Source organism: Argopecten irradians, chromosome 5, assembly GCF_041381155.1.
Source record: "Argopecten irradians isolate NY chromosome 5, Ai_NY, whole genome shotgun sequence".
NCBI classification, from domain to species: domain Eukaryota; kingdom Metazoa; phylum Mollusca; class Bivalvia; order Pectinida; family Pectinidae; genus Argopecten; species Argopecten irradians.
The window spans coordinates 24,554,651-24,568,872 of NC_091138.1; the positions used below are offsets into that span (position 1 = coordinate 24,554,651).

Genomic DNA, 14,222 nt, shown 5'->3' on the forward strand with positions numbered 1-14,222 from the left:
TACTACATAAACAATGTATTACATTACTATGTTAACAATGTATTACATTACTAAATACACAATGTATTACATTACTATGTAAACAATGTATTACATTACTATGTAAACAATGTATTACATTACTATGTAAACAATGTTTTACATTACTAACACTATATAAATAATGAATGACATTTAATTTACTGATACTATTAAACTTTATAAAACATTACTAGTGCTAAGTAACTACAATGAATTACATAACATAGAAGAATCTGTATAGTTTACAGTTACAGCTGCTGACCATGCTGTAAATACATTATTAGTGGTTTGTTTATAATGTGATGAACTCCCATGCTAATACTCACCAAGTGATATATATATTTACATCAGATATCATTGTTTTAGTGCTAATCAAAACTCATTTTGTTTTTAACGCAGCTGATAAAAACATTGTTTTTAATGAAGTCAATATGCGATATTAGCTGCAACATTATGATATTTTTGTAGAGATATTGTTACAAAATACAATAACTTTTTAAAAAATCCTTTAATAAAAATCAATAATTGGTCCTATGAAAGCTTTTTCCTTTCAAAGTTGTTTGGTGAATACCTTTCAATTGGGGAACATTACAGTTTGAAATAAGTCTTAATAATTCAGTCAAACTAAAATGGATTGATTTACAAGTTAGCGTTGTGTTGTATCAAAATGTGTGTTTAATGGAAGTTTGACTGTGTGTGGCGTTAATCAGAGAAATATAACATTCCAACTGTATACTACAGCTGGATGAAGTTATAGGTAATCATTCCTTACAGGCACAAATACATACAATAACAATTCTGATTCTATTCAACATTTAATATTTGTCACTCATTCACTAATCATCAACGTTTAATCAAGATTGTAGTGGAGACTTCTATGGGAATTTCACTGGTCTAAGGAAATGATACTTGAGGCTTTTCTGCCTTAGTGTATGCTTCAAAGGCTGGATACATTATACATTATGCTCATTACTTTTCTTTAAAATCTTTAAATTTTAAAAACTTTTAACCTGATATGTTTGCCATAAAAAGGAACAAAGAAGAGTAGGACCATTATACAGATTTGTAATGTTGTTACACTTGTACAGTTACTGCTGTTACACATGTCTGTCTGTCCTAACTGGACAATACAATAAGGATCATATCGTAATCACCACTATCGCACATCTTTTCTCCACGTTCCAATAATATATAAGTTGATGCTTCCTTCACAGAACCAAACCCTTTGAGTGTGGTAGACTTTTTTCATAATTTCCTTCTTATAAAGGCATGATTATTACATTTTATACCAAAAATTGGTATTTATAGTTAGAATCTAATGGTGTCTATGATGCCTTTTTCTTCATACATTTCACAACGAATGCCTTTTACATTGTAAATGCATGTCATTTTTTTTAAACTAATACAAAGACCATGATGTCGGTCAAGTGCTTGTAAGATCTGTGGTTTAGTTGAAATCTCCTACAGAAATCTATTCTTCATTTACTCCCGTAATTGCTGTATATAAAACTGTGTTAGTTTGTGTTTGGTTTTAATTGTTTTCTGATTTATGACTTGGATTGGATCACAGTCATAGGTTTATTATTAAAGAATTAAAATAATAATATGCTCAAAAATTCAAATATAATGTAAAATAGAATTAAAAGTCCTCATTTCAATAATTTATATTTATTGATGTTTTCCTAAGGAAAAACATTTAATTTTTGTTGCTACACTTTCCATCGGTTTTCTTCCAAACAGAAATGCTAAATAAAAAAAAAAAAAAGTGTTAGCGTCAGTTGCTTTATTGATTTTTCTACATACATTTTCGATGTACTCAAAAGGTATACCGGTAGTTAGATAATTCACTTTAAACAGGCTAGCAGATTGGTGTGGTTGAGAGAAAAAGACAATAGCATTTAGACAGGGATATCTCAAACCGAGTGTAAAAACTAGATATTTGCCTAGTCAAATTCTTACACAAGGGTTGATATATCCAGTAGAAACACCCATATTTGATTACTTTTCTTGCATTTCAAGGAACAATGTTTACGGAGGCATTTTAATTTTCATAATCAAAGTAACATTGTTAAGTATCAAAATTGATGATGTTAACTATATGCTGTAGTTAAAGCACATATCCTGATGATATCACAGAATTGTCTAGTGCATGTGAACCGTCTTGAAAACACACTCCACTCAACCCGGGTAAGATATTGTCTTTTCTTCTAGCAACCAAAGCTTGTTAAGTATGTGACAAAACGACATTGGGTATGTAAGACTGCTTACACAAGTTTCCTCTACCTTTTAACATCATTAAGAAGTTTGAAGAGACAATCTTCTAAGACCGGTTTCACTGTACAATTATTCATACACACAGTAAATTATCCGGCTTTTTATCCCCCACCCAACGAAGTTGCGTTCCTTCCGTCTGTCCGTCCGTACGAATGGTTTCCGGAGCATAACTCTAAAACAAGTAAAGATATTTCCACGAAACTTCATACACACATTAGTCTTATGGTCTAGTAGTGCCTTTTGCTGTTTTTAGGTTTTCATTTTTTTTCATTTTTTCCGTAAACATGGAAACATTGCTGAAAATATCAAATTTTTGTACCAGGTTCGTTTCCGGATCATAACTCTAAAACCAGAAGAGATATTTCCACGAAACTTCATAGACACATTGGTCTTATGGTCTAGTAGTGCCTTTTGCTATTTTATGGTTTTCACTTTGTGTACTTTTTTCTGTAACCTTGGAAACATTGCTGTAAATGGCAGATTTTTGTGTAAGAATAGTTTCCGGAGCACAACTCTAAAACCAGCAGAGATATTTCCATGAAACTTCATAGACACATTGTTCTTATGGTCTAGTAGTGCCTTTTGCTATTTTTAGGTTTTCACTTTGTGTACTTTTTTCTGTAACTATGGAAACATTGCTGAAAATGGCAGATTTTTGTGTAAGAATAGTTTCCGGAGCACAACTCTAAAACCAGCAGAGATATTTCCATGAAACTTCATAGACACATTGTTCTTATGGTCTAGTAGTGCCTTTTGCTATTTTTAGGTTTTCATTTTTTGCACTTTTTCCGTAACCATGAAAACATTGCTGAAAATATCATATTTTGGTACCAGGTTCGTTTCCGCAGCATAACTGGAAAACCGGTTGAGATTTATGCACGGAACTCCATAGACACATTGTTCTTATGATCTAATAGTGCCTTTTGCTATTTTAAGGTTTTCACTTTTTGTACTTTTTTCTGTAACCATGGAAACATTGCTGAAAATGGCAGATTTTTGTGTAAGAATCGTTTCTGGAGCACAACTCTAAAATTAGCAGAGATATTTCCATGAAACTTCATAGACACATTGTTCTTATGGTCTAGTAGTGCCTTTTGCTATTTTTAGGTTTTCACTTTTTGTGCTTTTTTCTGTAACCATAGAATCATTGCTGAAAATATCATATTTTTTGTAGCAGGTTCATTTCCGGAGCATAACTCTAAAACAAGCAGAGATATTTCCACGAAACTTCATAGACACTTTCTTTTTATGGTCTAGTAGTACCTTTTGCTATTTTTAGGTTTTCATTTTTTGCACTTTTTCCGTTACCATGGAAACATTGCTGAAAATATCGTGGTAAATGGTAAATGTTACTTTGCAAAACTCCACCCATCTTTGTGTATATAGTCTAATATAAATGTCAAGGCTGTATACCTGATTCAACAATTGCAGCCCCGCTCTACTTGAATTATACTCCATCTTTCTTTAGCTCCACTTCTTTTTTCCTGTTTTTTTTCCATACACATAAGTCTCCACAATCAAACTTACTTCAGCTTTGATATCTCCATTGGCGGGGGATCTGAATGACTATGTCCTTGTTTACCTTTGAACCACATTCTATCCCATGAAAATTTGCAAGCAAATTGAGATTGATGGGCAAAAAGAAGCAAGAAACAAAACATTCTTCGTTAGTAATTATTCTGCACTATCACACGTGATAAACAATAATATCAAATGCAGATCATCTTCTCAAAGGAAAATCGAGCTTTATGCCATAGCACGACATCTAATGCCCAGCAGCAACTTTTCCCGAACAGGCTTAGCCTAGAGACCTGGTATTTTGCCGAGTTATCACCATGGAGAAGGTTAATCCTGGACCCAGAGTGTTGCTCGCCTTTGTTTCTATTGGTTATACACAAAGCTACAGAGATCAAATACAGTCAATCCCTTTTGGAGCTTTATGACTAAGAGGCCTAGGGATGCAATATTAGGTAAATAGTTTTCAGCAGGTAGCAGATGAATTATAGTCAAAATATTGGTAATCATCATCTTATTTTTGTGTGTGGTACATGCACCACATCACTACAGGGTACTGTTCAAATATGTCTAGTATCTGATGATATTCTTCTTTTAAATAACAAACGAGATTGAATGATATTTTCATTATTTTTATTTTGTTTTTACTTGTACATCATATAAAATGTAAAACAATTTTGGCATGCAATTTCAACATAAAATGAACAACTTAAAATGGTTAGCTGTCTATAAAATTACCAACTATATACAGAACGGCCAGCCTCACCTAAATACTGAGTTATATCATCAAACATTGGCAGATTTTTTTTATAACTTATTGGATACACAATCTACGTACAACAAACAATATCTGGTATGTGTAAACATTAAATTTAGAAATCTTATTTTATAATTCTTAAACTTAACATTTTTGGTGAAATTATTCCAAGAGTTTTTCATGTTCACCATATACATGTATATAGAAAACTTTATCACTTCAATAACAAGAACTGTTTGTACAATTTACACTTTAAATTTTAGTTTTTAATATGTAAATCTTTGGTGATGATTTGTTGAGTTATTTGTAGTCTGATAACACTAATAAGCAGCTGAGGATTAATTACAGTATAACATGAAATATTCATTGTGTAGACAGTTTTGTTTCCATGGTTACTATGGAACCACAAATATATAGAGTTACACCAATTTGTTACATTATTGTGTTCATTGTTACAAAGACCACAAAAATGTTGAAAGCTCCAAACCATGATGATGGCACCGGCAAACATTTCATATTATACAAAACCCTTGGAACATAAATGCAAACTAAACAAATGATAGATGGTGAGAAGGCACCTTTCCCACCAGTAATGTATATTGCTACAGACTATTAAATGAGAATGAAAACAATGCTTTATGGGAACTTCTATAACACATTGGTCCCCACGATGTGTTAACAAACACTGGCCTTACTTAGGTAACGTAGAATAATGAGTATTTTTACCTATACATCAACGACTGCTAGACTACTAAATATATCTTTTCCGTCAAATTTACAAGTTGTCTCCCTTGTAAAAAGTATCAATTAAAACGTCATTATTTTGTGAGTAAATCTCACATCTAAAACATGTGACGTTACAATCAGTACCTATCTGTATGGGGATAACCTTTAATATGAAAATACGAAATAACAGAATCTACCTCAATCTGATGATCTACTCGAGTGTATACCACAGGTAAGTGTTCCTATTGCTAATACAAAGACACCATCAATTAATTATACAATAAAAGGGAATTGATATGTTTATACTTTGTCCATTTTGACAATGGCATGAGTGAAAGTGTTCCATGATAATACTGAAGTGTTTTGAGAGTCTCTTCACCCAACATACCGGGATGTTAATTTAAACATACTCCACCACTGACAAAGCATCAATGATACTAATGATTTGTACCATAATTGATGTTTAAACATGTTTATAATAATATGCCTACTTAACACAAAATGAAATATAAAATAATTTATTTTTCATTCCATATAGGACATAGTGCCATGGGTTTTTTGGGACCCGATAAATTATTTTTAATATTTTCATCATTAAGTTCAGAAGCTCAAACTTCTCAATGATGGTTATAGCAAAAAAACAGTAACTTTCGTAACCGAAGAAAAATACTTATGGTATTTGTCCTGTTTTTGAAAGAGCAAAAATACCATTTGTCAGAGGTATAGCATCTTTAAATGGTAAAATATAGTGATTCAGTACAACAATTTTTAAACACTTTCACTCGTGCACCGGGCATGCATGACAGGTATCTCAATTTTGTCACTGATACAACCTTTGTCTAAGTATCAGTTGTTTGCCACACAAAAAATGGGAAATTTTCACAAGGAAATTCTTAGAAATATGCATCAGAGAGAGGAAAATTGAAAAAGAAATATCAGAAGTATTATTAACAACTGACTACAATGTCTACATCCATTAACAAACAAAATTTAGGCATTGCTAAATTCCACATACAATATCTTGTTTACACTTCATGAAACAATGTATTAATATAACACATTGTATACTTCCATTTGCTAATGGCAAGATTATCTCCTTTGAAAAGTTTAGGCTCGGATACCATGGCGTTTTTCATGCTTGATATCATTTACTTACAAGCAATAAAAAGATAATTTCATTAGAACATGTTTAGAAATTCCATCAATCGGTTGAAAACTTTATTTTAATAATGCAATCATATATTTTATAATTTGAGGGGGAAAAAGATGATCATAAAATAATAAAAATAACATCTAACCACAAAGTAAACAGAAAATCACTGGTAGTTTCTGTAGGGAATTAAAATGTACTATTCAATAGACATGATGATATCAAATATCAGACGTGTGATTCTAGTTTCTAATTTTTGGTATAACATTCATAAATACAATTTGGTAGCAATGATATATATACATTGTATAATGTAACCGACATCCGTAACACGAGTGCTGCCACACCACTTACATTACATAAATAACTACTACCTTACAACAGGTAATTCCTACATAGATAGACATGTACACTGACACACACACAAGTTTATATCAACACGGAGGATATTCAACATATTCCTCTACAGTCCAATTCTATCCATTTAAATAACAATCTGAATGAAAAAATAGCCCCAAGAGACACATTATAATTTAGGGTAGTAAGCATATGCTATGACACTTTGAAATATCACAACCATTGGTGGTCATGTGACATGTCACATGATGGGTTCTACAATACAAAAATAAAACAATGTCAAGCATAATTTAAAATACAACCTGTATATCAAAATCATTATTTTTCCAAATGTAGTCCTCCTTCAGTGTTCCATTTATAACCAGAACAAGGACGTTAAGCGCCATCAATAAATCAGTCTTACTCCTTGTAACCAAGCGCTATTGTATACTTAAAAACAATTGTCTCCAATATGTACGATAATGCCATTCCCTCCCAATAATGCAGTACAGTCCCATACCTATAAAAATTATACTAAGTACCTAAACCATATAATGATTATTTCTATACCCAAAGTATTACAACCTGTGTATCAAAGTCATTATTTTCCCAATTGTAGTTTTCATCCAGAGAAATATATCAATAAATGATGCAGTACAGTCCCATCCCATACCTATAAAAATAACTGTAAGTGCCCAGAATATAGGATTATTTCGATACCCTAACTTCAACGTATTACTCTGTTGTACAGTGTTATTTATTTAATACATTATGTTTTCGCCAGAAATAATCAACGTAATGCCACAGTTAAACATAAACTGCTTGTCTACACTTAAAACAAACTCAATTGACTCTGATAAAGGGTTCCACATGTACACACATACACAGTATGGGCAAGTCAACATAAAAATCTGTATTCAATCAATTCGATGGCCATGCTTAGGATATGATCAATACTTTAAAATTGAACTTGTATTAAAAAAATATTAAAACTTAATGTTAAAATTTAATTTACATCTAGACATATTTTGTGGAAAAAAAAAGGTAAACAATATTACAGAAATCCAAAAGCTATTTTTTTTTTTCGTTTTGATATGTATAAAATGTATATCAATTGTCATGAATTTATTTACAAAAACCTAGCAAGACAGCAATGACAGACAACCATCACTTTTAATTATTGCAAATGACAACAAAAGATTGGTTAAAAACATTACTGTAATTCAGACAGTAATTTACTGTAAATATTGAGATACAGAAAATTATCTTTCAAAAATTGAAAGTACAATAGAACCTCAGTGACTTATTTCAATGCTTGTATTAATTATATCTGGTTTATCTTATCTAAAATCGAACTACAGGAGTCGTTTCCATAATTATTTCTATTCTCCTAATTACTATCCTAGTGTCAAACAACGATCATCAGTATTTGAATATAAAAATTCATTTTAATACATCTTTCTCACAAAATGTCATTCACAGTTTTCAAATGGAGTTATCTCCCCTCTACCATACCAAATGATGGTTTTGAGATATATTAAAAATACACATCTATACACATGAAATATCTACATAGTAGATAGGTTTTCTGGGATTTTTTGTCAACTTCATGACAAATTAAACAGTCATTATTGTAATCATGATCTATAGTGATAAGCAGACCTCTCACTAGGCTAATAAATAAAGCCACTAAACAGCACACTGTCACACCTCCTGAGTACAGTATATCATGGCCTGAAGTATAACAACATACTAAAACACGATCACTTCATCTACTACTCCTCAAATGATTAGGTATAAAGCAGAAGCTGAAGGAGGTGTTGCTAATTAAGGATTAGTTTGGTAAATTATGTTAAACATCCTATTAACAGCCAGCGTCATTTTACCCATCCACCCCTAAAGACACATTTAGACTATCCTAAATCAAGAACTGGAACAGTCCATCACGAAATTTCAGTGGTGAATGAGTTAAGGATGTGCCATGGTGAGGGAAAATTGGAGTACACATGGTCATAACCTAGTACTTATCCCGAGAGGTTTTCAAACTCACAGCTGAGAGGTGTAGGGCAATTCTAGAGAGTTTAGTAGTGTACTGAGTATTGATATCCAACATGTTAGATATTACAAGACTTGGTATCAAAATGGTTTTGCCAGTATTTAACCAAGAAGCATGACTGTCGCAATTCGTTGAAAAGCTTCCTCTCCCCCATTTTCGCAGCCTATAAGCTTACCTCATCCTCGATAATCTAGGGGTTCCGATCACTTACGATCTCTACACCCCTGAACTATCTCATAGTAAAACTGAAGGCAACAGAATAAAACAAGTAATTTAGTCATTTGATGTACATCAAAGGAGTTGTATAACGGTACACTGTGGTTGACTGTATGGATTTGATGTTAGGCGCTGCTCTCTCTGTAGTCTTCAAAGCAAATCTTTGCCTGCCTGTGATTGGTCAAATGTTTTTCCGCTGAGCTGCCTTCAATTTCACTATGAGATAGTCCAGGGGTGTAGAGATCATAAGTAATTGGAATCACTGGAGTATTGAGGATGAGCTTCCCTAAAACCTAGATCTATCAAATGCAGAACGAAAATATGAATTTCATGTTAAAATTGATTTTGGACTTAATTTGGTTTTTTAGCTATTACAAGAACTTTAGAGAGAAGGCGTGTTGTCAGTTTCCAATATTCTGAAATGAAAACTGTACTCTAGCCATTACAAGATTTGACATTTCAAATTTGGTATAGCCGACTGACATCGCCAAGATATTTGAAGATTTGGTCTAGATAATAAAATATTTGGTATATACAAGATTTGGTATTCAGAATATTATATGTTTGTCATCATGTAAATGAGAACACCACCGGTACAACGGGCTTGCTGTCTCACTATGAAAGCTAATAGCACTGTTCAATGGCTTGGCTATGTGACAAGATTGTCTTGGACGCTAGCTACAGAGCAAATCAAAGAGCATAAGCAAATATTTGTGTACAAAGAGGAGATTAATCTTCATTGTTCATAACATATTAACAATAGCATTATACCCGTATTACAAAAACATAAAACACAATTGCCACCTGCCATACATCGGCAAAGTAAGAAAATACATTGTTCTAGTATTATGCAACAATTGCAAGTTACCCAGCACCAAAGCAAATGAGACGTGATTCTTTAAAATTCTAAAACAGCTATGTAATTTACAGATGGATAAATCATGGGAATAAAGTTTACTTTAGATTCAAAAATCAAATTTGTTTTTCTCAGAAATCTGAAAGGTCTAAACATACACAATGGACATTTTAGTTATCCATTCATTTCCACAAGTGAGATCTGATTTTGGGGAGTGAAAACAATAGATCAAAGGGCCTGGTAGATATCCACTATCTATCAACTATGATGAAAATATCAGTTTACTAAAAACACAGCAATAATTAATGAGTCTGATCAAATTTCTAAATCTGCTGCAGTAACCCCTCCAAAAGTTCTGTTACAATTGTATATTTTTGGATATGTGATTTTCATTAACCTATTCGTTCAACATTCAATTTACAAAAGACTAGAAATATCTGTTAAGATCTCAGCCTCCATATATAAAGGCAAGATAAAGATGCCAGAGGATGGGTTCGGTCTGGAGGTGGATTACGCTATATATACCCCTTTCTTATTTCTAATTTCATGGTGGGGCATAAAAATAATCAATTCAGGCAAGGCCTCCTAAACCTAACCCATCCTGTGTTCTCACAACAATAAAACAGATGTAACAGAACTTTTGGAAGGCAGAGTATAGTATGATAATGCTATATGGCAGCAGAGTATTGATTATACACAATTAATTTCTACAAAACAATACAAATTCTACTCCAGTGGTTGTCTATTTACTTGACTTCCAGCATGAAAATAAAATCAAAGCAGTTTAAATTAAAAATTTTCACAAAATAAACAGCATAACTAAACCTATCTGAGAATATGGCGCCATTATTCTGGACATAACAATTAATACCTAATTTAGGCAACAGTTTGAGCATGAGAATAATTTACTGAGACATCTACAGGATTTGTTATCATCCTAATAAATTTGGTATCAGTGGCTCAACTCCTCCTCAAGCCAGTCCGGTATACGGTACTGATTCTTCTTCAGAAACTTGGATAACGCAACATTGTGCTTGCGGTAGTATTGTCTTAGATAGTCAGTGACTTCTTTATTCATGTTTGGATAAAGTCTTCCTTTTCCTCTCCCTAAACACTTATTTTTGTCTTCTGATAAGATCTGGCAGTAAAATCCTTTCTTTGGATCAAACCTAAAAAATACAATGATAAAATTGTGTAAAATTAGAATTCATAAGTAGTGTTATTTGATTGATATTTTGTTTTTCTGAATAAATTATATCTATTTGCCTGACCTTTACAGCCGTGCTACCCCAACTGAGAACGACGCGTGTATATAAATCCCTACCGCTCTACCGCTGACTTGTATTGATGTATTGAATGAGTGTACTGTAGCCATGTTATTTATAGACTCGGGTACAGTCGCCAAATCCACAGGTAAATTGGTACTGGATGCTACGCTCCGGCCTCTCATCCAGCTTAACGAAACTGAATGGCTAGTTAGCTTAATCGATCTATTTATCTATATATCATCAACAATGCGTCTGTATCTACTTAAAAAAGTCACTTACTTTACACCATTACCACCATTGAAAAGTTTAAGCTTCTAATTTTACTTCAAGTTAAAAATATGAAAAATAATTAATTGCATTCCGAAAAAATTCCTTGTCACTATATCCTATATGGAATAAAGTACTGATTGCACATGCACCAAAGGCAAAATAAATTATTTTGTATTATTTTTTTGTGTTAATTAGACATATATATACACGAGTAAACACCAATTATTGTTCAAATGATGAATATCATTTATGCTATGTCGGCGGTTGAGCATCTTTAAGTATTTCAGCATAACTGGTAGAGATAGACTTACCTAATGAGCTGACTGTAATTATAATGAGGCTCGATATGTAGAAATCTTTGGACGTTGTGCATCACAGCTACAGGGTGACTCTTCAGCCATTCACCATCAATAATAAATAACTGGAAAAAATTATAAAGCGTGTTCTTCTAAACACATCTCTTTATATTAAATGTTCTTTTCAAGACATTTACCAAAGACAGGGGCGCAGTACTTATGTTTTCAGTAGTTTGGGTTGAAAAAACTTCTCAAAATAAAGGTGATGTTTTGAAATAATTCAAGTTCAGTTATTAAACAGCTACATCCTAATGACATTTATTTCTATTTTAAATTACTACAGAAAAGCACATTTATAACGAACATGCTCACAACGAATTCATGGTTATAACGTAGTCAATCTCATTCCCCTTAACAGTACCTATGATGTTTGTAATGTATGCATAACAAATTATGCCTATAGCAAAGTGAATTTGTTGGTCCCCAGAGGTTTGTTATAGCCATGCTTTTCTGTACATGGATGCTATCAAGTCTTCTGAAAGGATACTTTATAACCAGTATTTACTCAGGACAGGATGTTAACTGGGTAATGGTAGTGAAATAGAACCATTGCCAAATGTACAGTTTATCAAAATCACTAGGTAGTATCGGACTTACCTGACGAGCTGGAAAATAGTCCAACCATCTGGACAGGTGTTGGACATATATGCCAGGTAATAAACATCGGTTTTTGAGGTCTTTGAGTTTCCGAGGGGCTGAATCATCCGCCGTGACAACCTCCAGGAAAGTATAGTTAAGAGCGGTGGGATCATTATGGGAACGTATGTGCTGGAAAGTTTAACAGATTACATCTTATTGTAAGTTCACTTACTAGACTTATGTAATTTGTATATACTATTTATTCAGTTATACAAACTAGGGATGTATGTATTTAAAAACATAATGCCCCTGTCTCCATATGAAATGTAAATGGGACACAAAAATGCAAATAGGTAACATTGATGTCACATCCACTCACACCTTATCTGCATTTTATGGAGAGGGCATTATATCAAATCCACATTGAACAGTTAATATAACATCAATATTTTTTCTGACCCCACCTCTGCATAAGAACCAAACAAATTAAGGTAGCATAATTTCTTCACATATATTCACTTTTCTATATATGACATGTTCTGATAGAACTTCTATTCACTTAACACAAGCTAATGGTCATACACATCGAAAATATATACCTGATGATATACTATTGATTAACTTGACAAGGACAAGAGTTTTACCATGTCATCAACTTGAACTAGAGAGAATAGTAAGTATGAAACTTTTAAGGTACAGAACAAAACAAATGTATTATTAAATGGTGGACATGTGGAACTCCTGTACCAGATTCTGTAGTTGAAGCCCAACCCTTAACACTTTCAAAAGTCGACTAAATATCCACAAAAGGTACCCTTTAGACTTTATTATTGTTTTTATATGGCACAATCAAAAAACAACCCAGCCCCAGCTGTAGTCAGCTAAATTCAGGTATCTAAGAAGAGGTACCAGGTAACTATATTAGCTATGGTATGAACCTCACCTGGTACCATGAGTAGGCTCGTTTGGCTGGATGAATTAGTATACATATGAGTTTGGCTTTAGGAATAAGACCATGAGCTCTCATTGGCACAAGCTCATTGTCAAAATAGGTGGCACTTTTTTCAAACAGGAAATCAGATGTGGCATTTGGTGGGATCGGAAAGAACTCCATGTACCTGGAAAATCAAATCAGAAAGGATATGAATATCAGTACACACTGAAACCTTTTTATAACATTATTTGGATGTTAAAGGGACAATTCGGTCTAAGAGTACATTAAAACTTGCACATATTTCAGAAACAAACCTGTTCTTATGGAAATTAGATCAGTGGGTTTAACTGTGATATGTCAGAAAAGCCCACTGTAGTTAAATGTATGTGAAATGTTCAATCGCCATTACACATAGCCTTGTATGCCGAACCCTGACCCTTGACTGTGTAGTAGAGAATTTTTTGTCTAGAACTACTCAAAACGCTCTTACAGTTGTGTTCACATTATAAGATGCATGTTCTTGTCTAAAAATAATTTCATCAACTCCTCAGTGGTTATGTATTGTATTTGTTTAACATGCTTGACGTTGACTCAGGTAAGGGTACAGCGTACATGTTGTACCTGCTTAATTGATCAACAATTTGGAATTTAAATGGTATTAATCAAAATACTTAACAATGTTGTGGAATTTGTCACTATTTTTTGTCATAAGGAATGTAGAACAATACATTTATGTCATATTTTGCTTCGTGGTTATGTAACGAATTAGCCTCACTGAAACTTATATAACAGTTAAAAACCAATTTTCAATAAACATTTTCTGATGCGACTGGCCAAAATGGAAGTACAGTTCTAACTATATAGACAAGGAAACCAGAATCCATGGAGACAGCTATCTACGTCTCTAT

At 32.9% G+C, this 14,222-nt stretch overlaps 1 protein-coding gene across 1 annotated transcript in view; it reads right to left on the reverse strand.

The window, feature by feature from the left end:
• Positions 1-4,426: 4,426 nt before the first annotated feature.
• LOC138323311 (bifunctional heparan sulfate N-deacetylase/N-sulfotransferase 3-like) overlaps positions 4,427-14,222 on the reverse strand; it is a 46,948-nt gene continuing 37,152 nt past the window's right edge. The window contains exons 10-13 of the mRNA XM_069267830.1: positions 13,324-13,498; positions 12,399-12,569; positions 11,757-11,866; positions 4,427-11,076 (exon numbers count right to left, since the gene is read on the reverse strand). Of these exons, the coding sequence (XP_069123931.1) occupies positions 10,860-11,076; positions 11,757-11,866; positions 12,399-12,569; positions 13,324-13,498 (673 nt within the window). The 3' untranslated portion in view covers positions 4,427-10,859. The remainder of the gene's footprint in view (positions 11,077-11,756; positions 11,867-12,398; positions 12,570-13,323; positions 13,499-14,222) is intronic.